Raw genomic sequence first — 21,131 nt, 5'->3', positions numbered from 1 at the left:
GGACAATTTTGTTGTTTGTCTTCATGTATGTCTTTCAAGATTGCAAACATGTATAAAGAACAGAAAATTGCCTCATTATATTATTCCGGAAAGGAATTTATTCACTTCAAAAATGACACCTGGTATCTCTATAGGATTAATAAATGTGATTCAAAAGTATATCCAAGACATAACAAATGTGATCAATTTGAGGACATTTGACTTCGTCCGCGGGTTATATCTACAACATATCAAGTTAGAAATGTATAGGGAAGCTTCCATTATTGTGTGTTATTGCACCCAAAAATTAGACAAACTGTTTTTCCATTATAGTCAAACAAATCTATACATGTATCGTGGATTGTTCCAGACACCATTTTAATGTACGATATATGACTGCGGAAATGTGGGCCGTTCCAGATGTTATTCAATTTGAACTTCTGTCAGTGCCTATTAAACTGAGGAAACATTTTAGTGCAGGTTATCCGTGTCCAAAATATGATCAAGTTCCTGGAATACAGATGCATCCTCTTCTTTTATGTAATTTGCTACTTTTTCTAAGTTTCGACAAAACAGAAGCATTTTCCGAGAGAAATATAATTTTACAAAAACTGAATTATTTAAAAAAGGATGATGTGTCGGTCGACAATGATCTGGACTATGGTGTAACATGTGTAGAGCATGTTCATTTTAAAGAAAAAGAGATCATATTGATGGTAATGCCAAATATAAAAATACAAAGCCATCTAAAAATATTCCAACCATCGACAATAGACAACAGAAAAGGCAGATAATTGAAACATTGACCATTACAGTTTGATGTAATGCTACATTTCCCATGATAATATGCTTTTCAAAAATCACGTAACGAAGGCTGGTAAATTATTCGTATCAAACCCATTATCTGCCTGTTAATAAAAACATGTTTGGACTTAATTACTTTTGAAATATTTAAGTAACAAGTTACATTTTATGTATGTTCTGAAAAATACAGCGTGCTTTACAGGCAAATATAACTATTTGTATCCATCTGATGAGTTAAAATATTTTCGACTGCATGATTTTTTTCAGTTCGTTCTAATGGTGTACTGTTGCACCACTGTAACAGGTTATGGGGAGGGTTTGGATCCCACTAACATGTTTCAACCCGCCACATTCTGTATGTATGTGCCTGTCCCAAAGCAGGTGCCTTTAATTCGATGGTTGTCGTTTGTTGATGTGTGACATATTTCTTTTTCGTTATTCTTTTTGTACATATACATTATGCCGTTAGTTTTCTCCTTTGAATTTTGTTGTTCATTTGTCATTTCGGTTGCTTTTTTATAGCTGAGTGTGTGGGATGGGCTTTGCTCTTTAGTGAAGGCCGTGCTGTGACCTACAAATGTATTGTTGTTAATTTTTGGGTCATTTCATCTCTTGTGAAGAGTTGTCTCATTGTCTCATTGGAAATTATACCACGTCTTCTTTTTTATATTAAAACATTTGATTGTAATCACTTAGCCATTAACCATTACTACATGTTTAAAAAAGTGGTTATGAAACGAATCGAAAAAATGGAGAGAAAAAAATGTGACAGTTCTGACTTAGTACAGTTAATTATGTAGAAAGTCATTGATTAAACGTTGTTTTATAGCTTGCTAAACCTCTCACTTGGATGACATTCGCACAGAAACGAAATACACGTATGTTGACATCAATATGAGAGAGGAACAAACAGAAAAAGATACGAAATGTCATAAATTGAGGCACAGAAATCAATATTGTGTTATAATCTTGTATACTATGAAAACAAACAGCTATGTCAACAAAAAAAAATAAAATGGCATAAAGACACCCAATAGACACTTCCATCATCTACATAATATATACATGCAGTTAAATTTTATGGTAGTAATGTTTAGTCCATACGGTCATTGCTATATTCACTGGTTCTTAGTTGTAGCTCGTTAGAGAGGCATCTTCCATTAACCATTGACTACTTGAATAATATTTTCCCCAATAGTGTATATCTCGGATATGTCAAGTGTTGTCCGTTGAGAAGTACTTTGAGTTTATTACGGACAATTAACGAATATTAACCAACAAATATTTAATTATGCTTTCAAATTGTTAGATACAGAGTATCATTCGAATTGAAAATGGATCATGGAATCTGACATTTTCATATGCAATACTTCGTCAAATTGTTCGTTTTGAGCAACTGTGAATATGTTTTTCCAGTCACCAATCTCACCTGAAAAATATGAAAAAAATACAAAACGTGGGTAAATAAAGATGGATAAAAATAATCATATTGCAAACATATATTAATTACTTGATAAAATTGAGAATGGAAATGGGTAATGTGTCAAAGAGACAACAACCCAGCCAAAGAGCACACAACAGCCGCAGGCCACAAATGAATGAATCAATAAATTATGTTCGTGTACAAAGGTTTTTTTTTAAACTTGTACCGATTGCTTTTTTTTGAAATTATTTTTTGAACGACAGAGTTCCATTAACAGGTATTATTTTCGAAATTTTCTCGAACAATTTACGAACATTTTTTCCAAGTGAATGTAAATCCGGAAAGCGCTTCGGGTGTTTTGTTTTCATTTTGTAAATCAGTGTCAACGATGTTCCACAACGGTTTACTTTAAGGGCCTTACATATAATCAACAAAAAGTCATTAATTGATATTCACCTTTCCTATATAATGTGGACTGGCCTTTAGGATCAATTGCTACCAAATCATCAGCTTTATTCTGTTTCATGTATTCAAAACTACATTTTTGTTCTATCTCACTGTAAAACAAATTATCTCTTTCGACACCGAGAAATTCACCCAATTTCTTCACGTTTACTGCAAAATTCTGAAAATGAATTGGTTGAACTTTGTTAACATTCACATGAAATTTTCACACCCTATTAAGTTTAATATCAACACATAGTTGCATTAACAACAGGTCATAGGGACAGATGCTTTTTATTTACAAAGATCCATTTAAAAAAAAATTAAAGTGTTCGTGCTTGTCCGCTGAAAAGTTAACTAAATCCTTATATCCTGCTTATTAAACACTTAAAGGGAAAGATACCAAATGAACATTCAATCTCATAATCAACCTGTATAGATTTTGCTCATTGTTAAAGATCGTACGATGACCTATAGGTATTAACTTCTCTGTCATTTGGTCTCTTTAAAAATGAAAAACAGTTGAAATTTTCGTTTCCAACCTCTAACTTTAGATTGTATCAATCAAATGCTATGAAAACAAACACTTTTCCTAATCAATAATTGTCATTGAACACGAGAGCACTCAAACCTGAAATCAATTTCTGATGACACTATGATGACACCGTGTAGAAATATGTGTCATTCAATTTCAAGGAAAAGAAAACGTCAATATTAGTACATTTACTCATGCATAATTGGATCATAATTATTTACAAGCGCGTACATCTATGGCAAAGACACGCAGTCTCCATTTATGCACACTTACAGCTAATTGCATTGAGTGTGTAGGTAAATGTAATATATTTGGTAAGCTTGCTGCCTAGCTTAACCGTGAAGTCATTATTAGAGTATACTAGACTAAAAGATAACCAATCTATATGTCTGTAGGACAAGGCTATTTCGAAAGGAGGGTAGTATACCTTACCTCATAATGACTCCACCGTTCGGCTAATAAGCAAGCTTACCAAATATATAACCTTTACCTTCACATTCAATGCAATCGGCTGTAAGTCTTATGGTTTTAATCTTTACCTTCTTTAAGTCTTCATAAAAGATTGGAAATATGTTTTTCGGATTTGTCTTCAGTGCTGCTGACCATTCTAATGTGTAATCAAACCAATCTCCGTACACTCTCGGAACTGAAATAAAAAATATCATATTATGACTAATTATTGCATGGACATTTTTAACATACCTCTTTGACCCTTATTCCTTTTAAAAAAATCATCTTCGAACTATTAACAATTATATTTCTAACTTCTACTTTTAATTTCAAAATTAAGACGTTTCAATTTTCAAGATCGGCATTTTGCTTCCTAAGAAAGAACTTAATGGTAGATAATTTGCAGCCCTCTCTTTTTACGGACGTCATTATAAAAGGCATATACTGGTTGTTTGTTAGAAGGAATATCAGTGTCACAGTGGAATACAGCCCGATGCGAATAATTTTCGTTGCAAATCACGTACTTCTTTTCTCCTCTTTTATTATACAAATGTAACCGAATGCCACTTAACATGGATGTTTTTCAAACACTTGACATGAGTTACACCATAGGTCCGACTAGTTATGAGGAACTTTGTATCGGCTTGAGCATCTAAGTTCATTAATAGCTTTAGTTAGACAAGTTCTGCCTTTTCAATGAACAGCATATTTGCAAGTGTAACCCCAAACGTTGGGTCGACAAGGTCACTTCCCCTTTTTAAATTTGTTTTGTTTCCATTTTTTAAATTATTTATTTAACGACGATGGAGTTGTGCACACTATGTCCGTCTTCAACTCTTCATTTCCGTGTCTTTTGTACAATGTTTTCTACCTTCACAAATCGCACACCATTTTTAGTTTTACATTTATGACAAAAATAAAGTTATCTAAACTAAAACATATATTACAATAACATTTACCGTACCTCCTTCTTGCATGTTTCGATTGAAGTAATCAGACCATTTCAGATTTTCCAATCCGGGCATTTTCCCCAATATTGCAAAATAGTACGATGCCAGTCTATCTTTTGGGTTTCGCAGAACTAAAACTGTTTTATAAGACTTTTCTAAATGCTTTTCGGGTAGAAATTTTAAAGGAAGGTGTGAATGATTAATTCGTGGATCTGGTCTATTTTTGAACTCTTCAAGTCGTGTGTATTCAAGATTACTACTCAATACTGTTTCTTTTGTTACATCACAACTTCCGGAAAGCAACATGGAGATGATTTCTAACAACCAATGCGAACCTGTGTAAAAAGACAAAGGTCATTGATATAGAACTGTTAACTCGAAACTTTAGATCAAATACATATTTATTATGAAAATATTAACTTTTGAATTTGCACATGTAGCTCAAATGTCTACCATATCGTCTTTAGCGTTGTTTAGGTTAAAACATGAGCTGCATGCAAATGGCTATACTTTTATACAATAGACTAACGAAGTCTAGTTGGCAATTATGGTTATAATTGATCAAACTAAGGTACATGTTCAACTGTCAGATTCAAGCCAAGTCCGTATTTCTGTTGAAGAGCCTTTTTTTTTTATTTTAAGCAGAATCTTGCATATGAAATGGATTTTTGAGTCCAATGCTACGAATGTTTTATGGCAGTCTGTATTGATAAAAATGAAACAAAACAAAACTTCTTGTCTATAGTTAAAAGAAATTCAAAAGCAAATTCGAAAAGCACAAAGATGTATTGCACAGCTGGACAATATTCATATAGTAAGTGGTACGGTAAGTTACCTGATTTCATAGAAGAACAAAGCAGAATGTCCGATTCCCGTGATTCAAAATGCTTTATATCTAGCATCTTTTTTTCAACATCGTTTGCAAATTCTGAGTAAGCCGGAAGCAAAATACCCTGGTAATACGGTATTTTTGATCTGTAAAAAACGAAAATAAAAAGGTGTAAAATACTTTACTGTACATTTCACATTTTGTTCGCGATGCCCTTTTTTGTAGTATTGTTGCGATTTCAAAGAAAGTTATTTATGCGTACATTTTGTAATTGTCACTTATAAGGGTGTGTGATTTTTTTCCGAAAAATTATTACAACCTTTACTAAATTGTTTAGCTTAACCTGTAGAAATTTTAAAACAAATGACATATTACTTCCATCAATTATTGTGATGTTTGTAGAGCTCACGTGTTACTTGTACATGACATGATACAAAACAACGTCATCACAAGTTGGCGCCCGACTTATATATTTCATATTAAGAAGTCCGACTGCGGTTGCCGGTCTTGTGCTGTTTTCAACTCTTTGGTCGGCTAACTGTATCGTTGACACATTCCCCATTCATGATCTAGATATTCTAAACATATTAAGTTGCTACATAATAAAAACAGGAAAAACTAGAATGTGAACAATTCAAAATTCCCAATAAGGAGGAAAAGTTGTTCAAAAGTTTTGCTCCAGTTTGACATTTACAATAATCAATATACAGTATACAAGAACCGAAGGTCTTTCCAAACACACATCTGAATGATCAGAGGCGAAGCTGTACGTATTATAAACTTTTAAGAAATTGTAGTCCTTTTTTTCTTCAAATCTTAAATTCTCCGTTCTAAACTATGTTTATTTAAGCGACGTGTGACTATTAAACAGCTCAGCTTGGTTTTTTATTACACCATATTGTACTGTTGTCCCCTAGTGTGACTGTGGAATAGAAATACAGTAATTCTACTCTTCCGATCGGCTGAAAAACGTTTTCCACCGTTTGCTCGGTCGTATGGGATGAAGAAGTACGCAGCAACGCTTGGTCGCAATGGGAACGGAAAATGCGATGCTTCTTTTAAACAAAGTGAAATGCCTCTGTTTGGGAACTTAACGCTCCCTTGCAGCAATCTTTTGATGGGTTAGCTGCTTTATGGATAGCAAAACTTCTGTCCTATCCAAGTTTGTCTGCACTTTCGAGTTCCAGTCAAAATTTCGACGACGAATGCGGTTTATCCCAGACGCCATTATTACAAGACCTCCCTATAGTATTTATTGTTAATTTGATCTCGTTATGAACATGAATGACATATTTGCCACTGCACGTTTAGCAGTCAACAATAAGCATATACACTTACACACAAGGAGGGAGGTCATTCATAAAACGTACTGCGTTCTGCAATCCTATTGGATGTATTCACTGCGAACTAATTGATATTAATTATTTGAAAGAGGTCAAACGTATTCAATCTATCTATTCATGCTATTTATCTCGTTCATTTTCTTGTCGAGAGTGATATAGCTGTATTTCTTTTCCAGACACATTTTATACAACGCGTTTAAAATACTATGAACAAGTGAAAATTAGCACGTATAATTATTTCCAAGTTTCAACATGAACGAGTGTTTATGGCATATACTTTTTTAAGTTCCGCTCTACTGAAATATTTGCCACTGGATAAGAAGGAAGAACAATCAATCCAATTCTTTTGGGACTGCTATTTTTCAAATGTTTTACAGTCTCGACTCGATCAATCAAGCTGTTCTTCCGTTGAATTATAACTGTTTAATAAGCTTTCATATTTGTCAAAACCGAGGTCAAAACAGTTTCACAAATAACAATGAAACGGTGGATGGTTGTACACTCCCCCCTCTCCCCCAACATGAATAAATTACTGATTATCGTATAATGACTGTAGAGTTAATCAGTTAATACCGCTTGGAAATGCTTTACCGAAGAAATAAAAAAAATATCACAGAAACTGAATTCTTTATAATTAATATTTTTTTAAAATGTTTTACACAATCTATATTTAGACATTACTTTATAACCCTAGCACATACGATCAATATTCATTCATAATACGTAAACATAGTTTTTTTTTTATTTATTCATATTTAATGGTACAAAATTATGCCGAGTCACATCTGTGTACACTAAATGTAAATAACTTCTGACACAGATACATATTTAAACATTGCTACACTGCATAAATTCCTCATTCAAAATAGTTTCAATTAAAAGAATAATACAAAATTGTGCTTTAAAGTATTTTGATGTTCTACATGTATTTGCAAATGTAAACAGTAATTGGATAACGAGGTCATAATGTTGATTGTTGATTATTTACAAAAAGCTAACAATAGATCTAAGTTTTTATACTTACACTGTAGAGACCAATTTATCCATGATTACCTTGAGCTATATAGGTAATATGATACTCTAAATATATATACGCTTGTAAAACTACGGAAGCCTGTAAGGGTTACCGTGAAAATTAAAAACATCGTATGGGTTATAATTTTGGCGTTTTAACTGCATGTTAAAATATAAATAACTTTTAGCCAGTTGAATCAGGGACTTTCTATACTAACGGGACCCGTCTCTATTGATTTTATCTGATTACTAAGCCGCTTGCTAAAGCTACCACCCAACAATAAACTTAGTTTCGTATCTCTGATATACGATATACTATTTAAAGTAGTTATTTGGCAATGCGTATTTCACGATTATTTCACAGTACATTGTTGTTATATAATTATTATTATTTGTTAATATAAAATCTGATTAATAGCCATTTACGATGACAAAATATAAGATTTTGAAAGTCAAGAAAGTCCCTGGTTGAATGAGATAAAAAATCATTCATTGATAATTAAGAAACTATTGGTTATTGATTTGAAACAGAATTTAGTTTATTAATTAAATCAAATAAGAAAAAAAAAATGTAGATACAATACTATAAAAACCATAATGAATGACATATTATGTTCTAGCTGTACTTGTCGTTATAACGACATATGATTTAAACATCACCACATATGATGTTGCTACGGCTAATCCCATAACATAAGCCTTTATAGGTTCATAAACGCGAGTCCATGGACTAAACTTAAGTTAACTTCCCCAGAGGCCAGCTGGGCCCGAAATTTTTTTCCCCAACAGAGTATATAATTTTGATGGGCCAAACCAATGTTATACTTAAAAAAAAAATGTAAATTTTCATCTACAAATAAAGTCCGTTCCGCTTACCCTATATGTAGCTTTTGAATCTGGTAAATATAGCGTGTGGTATACAATTCTACAATATTTAAATTATTGCCACCAAAAATGAATCATAAGATTTAACAATTCTGATTTTAGTGAAAATCCCACCAAAATTATCTCTTTGCAATTTGAAATTCATGTTGACATGGCTGTCTGTGTGTAGCATTACATTTACAAATCCAATGCTTCCTCTAAATTGTATTGATCCAAAATTTTATTTAATTTCTTTTTTTTGTACAAGATTGGATAGTAAAGTAGATACTTTGCTATATATCTACGATATTTTTCCTTTTTTTTTCATTGACGATTTTGTACAGTGCAAATAGCCATGCGTGGACAAGTTATCGTAAAATAACGGACTCGTAATGACTTTTTGACAACCGGAATGTGCCTCTGAAGCAATGCACATTCAGTTTAGAGGAAAATACGAATTATGAATGATGAAATTAATTAATCAAGACGCTTTAAAAGAGAGGCGAAATATACCAGAGCTAGGAAAATTCAGACTTCTAAGTCGAAAATGAGCTGACAAAGCCATGGCTAAAAAACAAAGACTTACAAACAAAAAGCAGTACACATAACATAACATAGAAAAATAAAGACTAAGAAATACAAACCCCACCGACACATAGGGTGATATCAAGTGCTCCTAAAGGGTAAGCGCATCCTGCCCCTCAAATTGCAACCGTTGTGTGGCCCAAGTTTGTAGAAACACAGTAAAAAGTATAAGTGACCACATGTCAAACCATACTGTTCCGATGTATTTTATTTGCTTATCAAAGGGAACTCACGGGCTTTCCGATATTCTATCTTTAATTTTCCCGAAGTGATTAGACAACCAGGAGGTTTCCGTTTGAGAAAGATTTTGTATGTTTATATCAATGGGGAAAGGCTAGAATCGTGACTTTTTTTTCTACAGTCGCCAGCTGAGCTATTAGTTTTAGGATGCTAAATACATTCGTCAAACCGAAAAAAAAAATGTAACTACTGTACTTGTATGTAGACTGACGATATATATGAGTCATAGTGTTCTCACATTAAATGACCCACGCTTTGTTCATACCCGGCCTTCTGGTTAATACAAAAGCAAATTGGTCCGTGTAACACTTATCAATTCAAAGTTTTAAAAAGTTTTGATATTTTAGATTTTTGAAATTTTGATCAAAGTTTTAAAATATCAAAATTTCAAATGGTGTAAAAGTTTTGAAATTTTGAAATTTTAACCAAATTATTAAAATATTAAAATTCTAAATATCAAGGTATGATAAGAGGCGTTTTTGGCCCCCTTCCAAAATAAGTTTATATATATATCATTGATAGTCTTAGGATAAAAACTCTTAAAAACTGTGTTTTTTTTATGTTCCGGTGAAAGAAAGGTTGCCTAGCAACGGTTTTAATAAATAGCCAAATTATCACATATGCATTGCTTTCTTATTACAAATAAGCATAATTCAAAATAGTATTGTTTGTTTAACAATAACTTGAGTTTGCAAAGGAAAAGTCACTTCAATTTCAGTTTAAAAAAATGCTTAGCAACAACCTAGCAACAAAGATTTTGCCTAGCAACGGTTCAAAAATTTGTAATTTCGGCCATCTGAGGTATAGATATAGCAATATTTAAAGATTTAGCTACAATAAATGATTTTTCTTTCGTATATATGATGTCTTGGTTATCATTTTTTTTCTCAAGAAAATGAAATTGACCATAGCAACCTAAAAGTTGCTTAGCAACAGCCGAAAAAGATAGAAATCAAATTGAACTACAGAAAAACAGTTTTGATTTTTAATTGTACAAATTAGAGTACAACCAGGTTTATAGAAATGTTAAACATGCAAGAATAACTAGAAGTAAGAAATGAAAGTAAGTCAATTGTAAAGCATGCTGATAAAAAGATTAGCAGCCAAAACAGTGCTTAGCAACGATTAAATAATGGTGGTTTTTTGGTATCATATTTATATCTTGATGAAGTAAATATTAAATCATATGCTGTTACAAAAAACAGGGTTGAGATCTCAAAAAATATTGTTTAACCCCGCAGCATTTAAGTCAGGAGCCTCTGACCTTTGTTAGTGTTTTATGATTTTTCATTTTAGTTTCTTGTGTATAAATCGGAGTTTAGTATGACGCTAAATATTACTGAACTAGCATACATATTTGATTAGGGATCAGCTGAAAGATGCTTCAGGGTGTTGAAGTTTCTCGCGGCATTGAAGACCCATTGGTGGCCTTCAGTTGTTGTTTGCTCTTTGGTCGGGTTGTTGTCTCTTTCCCCATTTTATTCTCAATTTTAGTATTAGATAAAAGATAGCTATCAAGGAATTGGTCTGTTTAATAAAAAAAAAAAAGCATAAATAGAAATTATATAAGAATGTGTCCCCAGTATAGTATACCATGAAAATGGGGCAGCATCTCTAATTTGGCATTAAAATTAGAAATATCATATCACACGGAACATGTAAAGTAAGTTTCAAGTTGATTGGACTTCAACTTCATCAAAAAATTACCTCGACCAAAAACTTTAACATGAAGCGCGACAGATGGACGAACGGACGGACGGGCGGACGGCGGACGAACGAACATACGGACGCACAGACCGGAAAACATAATGTCTATAAATGGGCCATAAAAACTTCAAGTTATACAAGAAGTGACAATTATTATTCATAAATAATTGTGAAAGTTATGAATATAGCATTTCACATTTACATGATGATTACCGGTACATTGAAAAACTGGATTACTATTGAAGATTCAGTATCAGATTTATACAGTATGTAGAGCAAATATGCATAGCCTATACAATGCCATTGTTTGTCACTTCAATAATCGTACACTGTGAACTTTTTAACACTTAACACAATATTTTAAAGAAGGAAATGCTTAAAAAACAAAGTTCAAAATGTTCGATGAGGTCAGGCTTCAAGACGATAAAAAGTCATGAAGATATGTAGACGAAAGAGGCATGAACATCTTCAAGCTTCTCTACAAATATATTATTTCTACGATATATATCCTGAAATTAGCACATTGATCGCCAGTGTAAAGAATCATGTGCAATCATACCACATCTCCTTATCTTATCCAAAATGTTTTTTTTTTTATGAAACAGTTATTGGTAAGTAGTATTTTATACCTAAAAACATTTGAATTTGATAAGAAACGTAGACACACTTCATTAAAGACCATTAAAGGGTCTTGGTGGCCGAGTGGTCTAAGAAGTTACTTCTGTAATCCCTAGCTAGTCAACACTGAAGTTGTGAGTTCGACCCCCGATGGTGCGGGTGCACTCGTTTTCAACCTGAATTTATCCTTTTTAAGTAGATCTATTTATTATTTTTATTCTGAATGTCTGAATGTCTAACCAAAAGGTTTCAATTTTCAAGATTTGCAGCCGATTTCATTGAGTGTGTAGCCAAAGGTATAGTCTTTGGTAAGCTTGCTTGTTAGCCGAACCGTGAAGTCATTATTTTGTCAGGTTTACTACCCTCTTTTCGAAGTAGCATAGTCCATCAGATAGAAAGATTGGCAATCTGTTGAAGTAGTATATTCTTAAAGGAGGGTAGTTAACCTGACCTAACAATGACTTTATGGTTCATCTTACTAACAAACAAACTAAAGATATTACCTTTGACTTCACACTCAATGATGTCGGCTGTAGAAGTCACCAAGTTCAACCTTTCCGGTATTGAATAAATATTTAAAATTACTAAAAAAAATCTTATTTATTGCATTAGGGACATTTAACTGTAGTACTAGTAGTGCAATTTGTGTCTTCAGTAATCTATATATATATATATAGCATGTGAGAGGGAAAACAAGTTCAACTACCGTTTTTGGTGAATATTCAACAACTACCCTAATTGGGTTTTTTAAGTACCAAGAAATATTGACTAAGTCCAAAAGCCTGACATTTTTAGAATATTTGAAGAATAACAAAAATCCGGTGGCAATGCATGCTTCAATTAGGTGTACAATAAAGGTATTAAAGTTGTATCTCTAAAACTGTAGGATAACCAAGTGGTGGATCCAGAAATGTTCATAAGTGAAGGCCTAAGAGAGGGCATGATTTTGTCAAGCTTCAGTGATTCCCTATATATAAGCAACCATTTTATTTCTCAAAAGGGGAGCCGGTCCCCCTCCCCTCCCCCTAAATCCGTCTCTGTAACCGACTCTTCATATATATAGCTTGTACCAAAAAGTTAATGTGTCAATATACCGGACATTTAAAGAAAATTTTATAAAAAAAAATCAAAACCCTGTAGACATATACATCTCTATTATAAATAAAAAGCTTTTTAGGTCAAAATCTTAAGGCGATAAATAGACGTATATGTCCGGACAGAAACAAACGGACAGATGGATGGATGGACGTACGGACAGATCTAAATTAACGAACGTGCTCGACATTAAAAAGTAAAATATGTTAAAAGTAATTTCGCTATAGCATGTTTTATTTGAAAATCCAAATTGGATCTGAGTCAATTGAATGCTACATGTGTACTTTTTTGTATGGTTACAGCTTGTCAAAAGAGTGCTCTGACACATGTATAAGAAAAATAATTAGTGTACCGATATATGAAAAGGCTGGAACACATAATTTACAGTATTGTATAAGTGTAGTTAACTTATTTTCAGTATCAACTGCTCTGAAATTTACATGGAATTATGTTTATAACTACATTTCATACTTTACATTCAGTAATAGTACTGTTTGCACTGATGCTTAACGTTTTAGTTTAGTACTGTATGTAGATATTTTTCTATTAACACGTCATAGTATCTATAGCATGTACGAAAGAATGGACAATTCACATGTACTTAATTTAAACCAATAGATATGTAACATATTTTTCTGTAGATGGTAAAATAGAAAACTTCAAAGTGCAAAATATATAAGTTTTGATGAAATGATTTTCTTCAGAACTACAAAAAGGGTTTGAATATATTGTGAATTTATTATAAAATTCATTTGTAAGATTTCGTTGAATATTTGAAAATAATAATGAATAAAATTTAATTCACCATATTTCAAGGGACAAAACTCTGTATTTGGCTGCATAGTGTTGGACTATTTTGATTTATATGGGTCTAATTTCACGTACAATATATTTCTTTAAGAGAGTGACATGTCTTGATGACTGGATACGGCGTAATACTATCCGTACGTGATATTCTGATCGATTATGTATCCCGGAATAATTTCTTACCCGTGCCGTTCCCTATGACGTATTACAATGACTTGCCAAAATAATGTAAACAATCGGATTATTTTTCAAATTTTTAGACATGAGCGCCAACGTAGACCACCATGATATTTTGTTATGGAAAAGATACAGAAGAGTACCGTTGATGGTTAAAAATTTCAAGATGGTCTACGTTGGCGCTGATGTCAAATTTCGTCTCCGAACTTGACAAAATTGTAGATTTCTTACACTTTTCGTCGGTTTAAGCCTATTCAATGTCTAAGTTTGAACATATTTGAGTACATAACACCTAAAAATAAGGTTATACAGGGACGAACAGATATTGAAGTTCATTACACAAGCGTGATGGGATTCAACTTTAAAGTTTAAAAATTCTGGAAAAAGGGGGGCCAAAAACGGCCCTTATCATACCTTGTCCTTTGATAGTTTAGGAATTTGATCAAATTTTCAAAATACTAACCCTTACGTGCAATTTTGATTATTTCACTTTTTGAAAGTTTTATTTTTTATTTTTTTTATTAAAATATCAAAATTAGAAAAGGGGCGAAAAGAGGGGTACCTGAAAAAAGCGAAACGAAATAAAACTGCGGAACGAAACGAAACAATATGAATTGAAAGCATACTGACACTTAAAAGTTTATGTATGAAATAAAACCACAGACAAATAGTTGTAAGCGGTGAAAAATTGGATGACAAAATAAATATTTCTCAAAAGAAGAGAAATCATTTCAAAACCAGACGTACGGCTCAGAGTCTGATATTGGCCATTTTACTTGCTGGTTTTTGTAGCACCCATATTTTACTGCGAGTTGGTGAGTTTTCACTGTTACTTCTAAATGTTGGGCACTGGGATCACCAAATAGCTCTGAATTATTTATCTCCAACGCTAAACCTTATATAAGAGATTTAAATCAACTTATTTGAATCCGATTTAGATAGGTTTAATTATCTATTTTTTTAATAAATGCACAACATTAAAATTTCAGGATACTGTTATCCCATGTGATGTCTTGTATGTTTCTTAAAAAAATAAACACGGCTTCTTCTTTTCAATATTTATTTTGTCATTAAAATTATTTGATATATTTCGTGCTATTTATTTATAACTTAGACTGATTATTATCAGAGCCGTGTTTACATCAATGTTTATAGGTACCCCTCTTGTCGCCCCTTTCCATTTTTGATATTTTAATCAAAAATTTTAAAAATCAAACTTTCAAAAAGTGAAATAATCAAAATTGCACGTTAGGTTTAGTATTTTAAAAGTTTGATCAAATTCCTAAACTATCAAATTTATAAACGATATTTAGAATTTTAATATTTTAATTATTTGGTTAAAATTTCAAAATTTCAAAATTTTTACACAATTTGAAATTTTGATATTTTAAAACTGATCAAAATTCCAAAAATCTAAAATATCAAAACTTTTTAAAACTTTGAATTGATAAGTGTTACACGGACCCAAATTGAAAGTATCGAATGGCCATTTAAGAAAGTGAAGTTCATCATTTATGGTATTCGTAGTAATATTTAATTTCTCAACTCAGCAAAGAAAGAAAGAGTAAATAATAATCAAATAACAGAAAAATAAACGAGAACAAATTACTAATATTATATAGCATATCAGTATTTCTTACACAACTACAGCTTGTACTCAACATTTTGCACAACAATCTTTTTTGGCAGCGTATTTTGGTTCTAGATCCTAAATCTTCGGCATTTTAAAGCACCATAGTCCGCACATACTTAAAATATCTTTCGTTGTCACATAAGTATCTTTAAATGATAGAATATTCTTTCTTTCATAGAAACGTCGCCCGAATGCTGCTGCATAAGACAGTTTACATACATGTGGTCCACTTTTAAGACCAGATTGATCAAGGTAGCAATCATATGAACAACTAAAGAAACAAGATATTTCTTCTGAAATTAAAAGAATAAACAATCTTCAAACAAGAATTTTAAAGTTACAACCCGTCAAATTATACATATTATTTCTCAAATTATAAGTACCCGGAGACAGTTATTCTAGAAGAATCGGTATAAACTATATGTGTTATTCTTTGATTTTATTGGGACAGCACGTGTTTGTCTTATGTAAACATGATGTAAATCAAAATGCAATAATAAATAAGAAGAAAATAGTTAAAATGTAGTATGCTCAAAAGAGGTGAAATATAACACAAAAAAGAAATAAAAGAGACACCAACAAATTCATAGAAAAAAACACATACAATAGTCATAAAACACACTGACTAGTATATATGGTTACAATGTACCTTTAGACTTTTATATACTGTAACATAAAGTAAATGTACTGCATTTATTTATAACTTTATAATAGTTATCAAAGGCACCAGGCTTATAATTTGATACGCTGGACGCGAGTTTCGTCTACATAAGACTCACGAATCAGTGACGCTCAGATCAAAATATAGTTATAAAGCCAAATAGGTACATAGTTGAAGAGCATTGAGGACCCTAAATTCCAAAAAGTTTTCCCAAATAAAATTTTATTATCGATATTCAAATCTGTGCAAACATAACAAATATTTTTTTACATCCTAAATACTATGAGGATATCATTAGTTCATGAGACAACTCTTCACAAGAGACAAGAGATTAACAACTATAATTATGCCCCCGTACTGCCTTCAACAAGGATGCAACCCCATACCATATAGTCAGTAATAAAAGGCAAGGCCCAAAATGAAAACTGTTGACTATTCCTAGTCCGTATCAATAAAAAGCGCTTATCTTAAGACTTCATTTCCACAAACAAATATGAATATAACTTTATTTCTAAGTCTGTATTTGGCAAATGTTAACTTCTGTACTCACCCTTTTTGTAACTCAAAACTATGGCTATTGCAATCACCAATACACAACAGCCAATACCACATGTCATGTGACACATCTTGTTTCATACTAAAAGAAATAAAGATCAAATTAAGACATTGCAATTGGTTACTGCTAAATATACTTGCTTTCTAACTTAGTCTTCTATTAGGTACAGAGTAATACTAAAGTCTGCAGTTGAGATAATATCGCTCTTAAGATATCTATATTAAAACAAATTGAATGTGTATTACTTGACCATTCTTTTTTTTTAGAATAAAATGTGGCTGTCGATGATAATTTTGGAAATTTTAAATGGACAGACGACCGAAACTCTGACACATATATTTTACGAAGAAGACCCGATTTTGCCTTATGAAATTAAATAGAATATCACAGGAGAATGTCAATCTTTGTATCACTCTTTTCATGAATTAGAAAAAGGGATTTATTGAGTTTTGAAAAAAATGACTGAGGCTAATGGAAAAAGTGGATATTCTTTTTCAAAAGTCTTTTAGTTCACTTAAGTCCCGAAACAATGGACAATAATAGTTTTATTCTATATTTCAAAAGAAAACAATGTATTGAATAATAATATATATTTACCTAAACCTATTGTACATCAACCATTTTACCAAAATCATTACATGTGAAAGCATGCGACGTGTTTCACCTTTGCGAATAATCCTTTTTTCCAGGGGTTGTGTTTTCTAAAGTATCCTAAGATTCATCCTAAGTCACATCCTAAGATCAATTTTAGGATGTACTTAGAATCAATTTAGGACACTGATAAGATGTGTTTCGAAGCTATTGCAGACGCATCGTATGTTAGGACTCCCTAAACACATCCTAAGTGCCAAATCGTTAAAGTATATATATTTTTTTTTATATATAAACATTTATTAATGACTAAACCAGTAAATACATTTTTTTAACGAGTTTTAGAATTACATGTATATAACTAAATGCATGATTCCAAATGTTATCATAATGATTATAACATTATATTTAAAAAAAGGATTGCATTTTAAACTGAAAAAAGAATTGAATTTGTATTGTCATCGTGTCTTAAAGCACGGAAGTTCCAAAGTAATAAATCATTTACATTTACTATATATACGAGTAGACAACCGATCGGATGCATATGGTGCGTTGTATTCCAGATTTTTTTATAACATATCCATGTTCACGTAAAATAATGAACAAAAAGCAAAATCCTAACTTTAATAAGTAAGGATAAAAATAAAATGGTATTAAGACACTTTTTTTCTTTGCAGCGTTTTTCGCGTTTTTGTGATATTTAATTTACGTGTTTCAGTATTAGGAACCCCCTTGTCCACCCTCATGCATGCATATGCACAACATTAAAGTAAACTTAACAGACTTGAATTGAGTAATACCTGCTATGAAACAATATGCTTAAGTTCTATATCTTTTCAATTGCAAGGAACAAAGGAAGATAAGAAAACCTTCAAACCAGGTCAATTGTTTTTGTATATGTTTACCTTGGATGGATAAAGCTACCATAAATCACGACAGATAAATTCCAAAACGTGTTTCGAACACTCCGTGCTTTAAATTTGCATTGTAAATCATGCAGTAACATACATGATGATACAATGTTAAAATGATTCACTTTGAATATATATTCACTTGGATTTTATAAATTAAAACGCACACCTCTTTGTTTTAAATAAAACGAGTTTAAAGTTGTGGCTGTTAAAGACGGCCGTTCTGAATTCATTGTTTTACATGTAGGCATAATATTCGCTCCTTGTAACAGATAAGAGACAACAGAAATAAAAAAAAAAAAAAACCAAACAAATACATAAACACACATAAATATACACAGGTAAACTACATACATAACTAACACAAGTATTTAAATTCATACTTACAAATCAAATCGATTGTAATAAAAACCGTTCCGTTTGGATGAACACATATACATGTTATGCTATGTATTTGGTGAATTGACTTGTTTTGTTCTGCAAAATTAGTGTAATCCTTTTAAAATTCGTTAATTAGAAATGTAACGTTTCCTGATAACATATATTATAATTATTGTTCAAAATGGATATAACCAAATACGGATGTTTGTATATAAGCCATAAATTTAAGAAAATTATATTTCGGGCTATAAACCGGAATGACCGATATTGGTTTTCATTCAGCTTTTCATTCGTATTATTAAAGATAAAGATAAAGATAAACATTTAAAAAGATGTAATATGTAATACTTGGTTGTTGTTTACTTAGCGTACAATGGCTAGTCATGATTGTTGAATTCGAATGAAGTTGAAATTGTGTTGTTTATTATTGTTTTTGATTCTTTTGCTACACTCTACGACTTGTTGTAAAGTTGTTGTCTGCCTTTTATTAGACACTGATGCGTATTTTTTGTCCGCACAGTGGTGTACATTGTTGCGTGTTTTATGGCTGCTTAGTTTTGACACTAATGCCTTGTTTTTGTCCGCACAGATTTGAAACTGTTGCATGGCTTCAGTTCGATTAGTTCTACACACTGATGCATGTTTTGTTTTTTATCTTACAATACTGGACACTGATGCTCGGTTTTTGTTCGTCTAGTATTTGAAATTCATGCGTTATGTTTGTCCGCACTGTTGTGTGATTTTTTTGTTCTCATAGTTTATAGATACTGGTGTGCCTAGTATGTCTATCACATTTTCCGAACATTTGTTGTATATGTGAACTTTCGAATCTCTGATAAAAAAAAATGTTTTTTTCTAGATTGAAATTATGATTAACAACTTATGAAAAGTAGATTTACTACTATCATTTAACAAGACTACGCATCACTGGTCAATCTGTCATCGTTTTTTCCATTAAAGTTTTAATTGTTAAACTTATTTTATATTTTATGTGTAAAGTTTGATACATCTAGAACAATTAATACTTTGTGTTTTTGAATATTCAAAAATGTGACTTCATCAACAAAAAGTAGTGACTTTGGATATTAGGAAAACAATTGATAAGAAATAGTTTAGTTAGATTTTGCGTGAATTTGTTTCGGTAATTGAACAATTCCATGTTGTACAGTTTGATCAGAAAGAGTCTTTAATTATGGGCCACACAAAGAAAACCAGAAAGGGAAGTCCATGTTTGCCTGTCGTTAGAACTAAAATTTCAACCTCTCCTCACGAACGTTTCGATTAAATTAAAAATTACACCAACTTAATGTGTTGGAGTAGTCAGTAATATCCGTTAAAGTTCAACCAAACTAACTGAAAGGATAGGTCTAGCAAATTATTGAAGTGAAGGGCAAAAGAAGAAATGTTACCGAATTTCTTGAGGGGAGGACCGCTGACGATTTTGAGGATTCACTTCAACAATTTGCCTGACTTATCCTTCAGTTACTTTAATAATGACCGACACCCAAAGCTTTAAACAGGTATGCAGTCATGAATGCAAAATGTCTTATGCGCACGGTAAAGGTTAGTGTAATTGATGCATTTTTTACACTGCAAGTATGAAACAAAAACTTGAAGATGTAACACGAAATAAGATAGAATCGAGAGACAAATTAATAAGCATATGGGTAGTGGACAAACATAACGAGGACGGACAAGAACAACAAACTTTAACAAGTAGATTTTTATTATAAAGGAAGATATTCAACTTCAGGTAAAAAGATGAAAAGCTAATTTTGTCATAATTGTCATTAAATAGGCCACATTTAACGGTTCTGCATTTCAAAACGAGATGTACTACAACAATATTACAACAGTAGAGTTGAGGTAGACAAGATGGTTAATATGTTTCAAACTCTAGGCCGATTTTGCAAGTAACTGTGATCTCTCATTTTCCGTTCATCATGTTTAAGTTCATTGTATTTAAATTAAATTTTTTATTTTGATTGTACTATTAACATAAAAGAGGGACGAATGATACCAAAAGGACAGTCAAACTCAAAAATCTAAAACAAACTGACCAAGCCATGGCTAAAAATAAAAAGGAAAAACAGAAAAACAATAGTACACATGACACAACATAGAAAACTAAAGAATAAACTACACGAACCTCACCAAAAACTAGGGGTGATCTCAGGTGCTCCGGGAGGGTAAGCAGATAACATACATTATGTTCTACCTGAAAATATACGAGATATTATATAAGGAGAACATTTTTTTACGAGCGACGAAGTTGAGATAAGTGTTAATAATGAAATGTCCATGCATACAAAATCTGAGTTGCTACCATTGGAACTGATTTTATGACACATATCAAAATAATAGTGATTGGTTTAAAAGATGGAACTGCTTACTTAAATAATATATAGTTGTGTAAAACGTTTACGAGGTAATGACAATTGTGTTATATAAAGTGCTTTGTTCTGGGTTAATTTGATTTATTTAGTTGATATTTCAGCTAGGTCAGAAATGATTTGGTTGAGTCAAATAAACGT

At 31.9% G+C, this 21,131-nt stretch overlaps 1 protein-coding gene and 1 long non-coding RNA gene across 2 annotated transcripts; both read right to left on the bottom strand.

Annotated features, from left to right (window-relative positions):
• Nucleotides 1-1,733: 1,733 nt before the first annotated feature.
• Nucleotides 1,734-7,919, bottom strand: LOC134681800 (sulfotransferase 1E1-like). The gene is made up of 6 exons (XM_063541440.1): nucleotides 7,782-7,919; nucleotides 5,421-5,560; nucleotides 4,600-4,920; nucleotides 3,725-3,831; nucleotides 2,663-2,831; nucleotides 1,734-2,212 (listed from the first exon to the last, which is right to left on the bottom strand). Exons 1-6 carry the CDS (start codon nucleotides 7,802-7,804, stop codon nucleotides 2,103-2,105), a joined length of 870 nt encoding a protein of 289 aa, XP_063397510.1. The 5' UTR covers nucleotides 7,805-7,919; the 3' UTR covers nucleotides 1,734-2,102.
• Nucleotides 7,920-15,472: 7,553 nt separating this feature from the next.
• On the bottom strand, nucleotides 15,473-18,716 carry LOC134681799 (uncharacterized). The gene is made up of 3 exons (XR_010100698.1): nucleotides 18,604-18,716; nucleotides 16,709-16,795; nucleotides 15,473-15,790 (listed from the first exon to the last, which is right to left on the bottom strand). It is a non-coding gene; the product is annotated as an uncharacterized LOC134681799 (long non-coding RNA).
• Between the last annotated feature and the right edge of the window lie 2,415 nt (nucleotides 18,717-21,131).

This window comes from Mytilus trossulus, chromosome 8, assembly GCF_036588685.1.
Source record: "Mytilus trossulus isolate FHL-02 chromosome 8, PNRI_Mtr1.1.1.hap1, whole genome shotgun sequence".
NCBI lineage: Eukaryota > Metazoa > Mollusca > Bivalvia > Mytilida > Mytilidae > Mytilus > Mytilus trossulus.
Note: the sequence above shows the minus strand (reverse complement) of the source record. Positions and strands in the feature narration are given on the sequence as shown.

Bases quoted from the DNA above. Each gene is read 5' to 3' on its own strand.
- LOC134681800 (XM_063541440.1), bottom strand. From the start codon at position 7,804: ATGGATAAATTGGTCTCTACAGT. The intron at 4,921-5,420 runs GTAACTTACCGT...CTTTTTACACAG, and splicing joins TTGTTCTTCTATGAAATCAG to GTTCGCATTGGTTGTTAGAA. The intron at 3,832-4,599 runs GTACGGTAAATG...TTTTTATTTCAG, and splicing joins TCGAAACATGCAAGAAGGAG to TTCCGAGAGTGTACGGAGAT.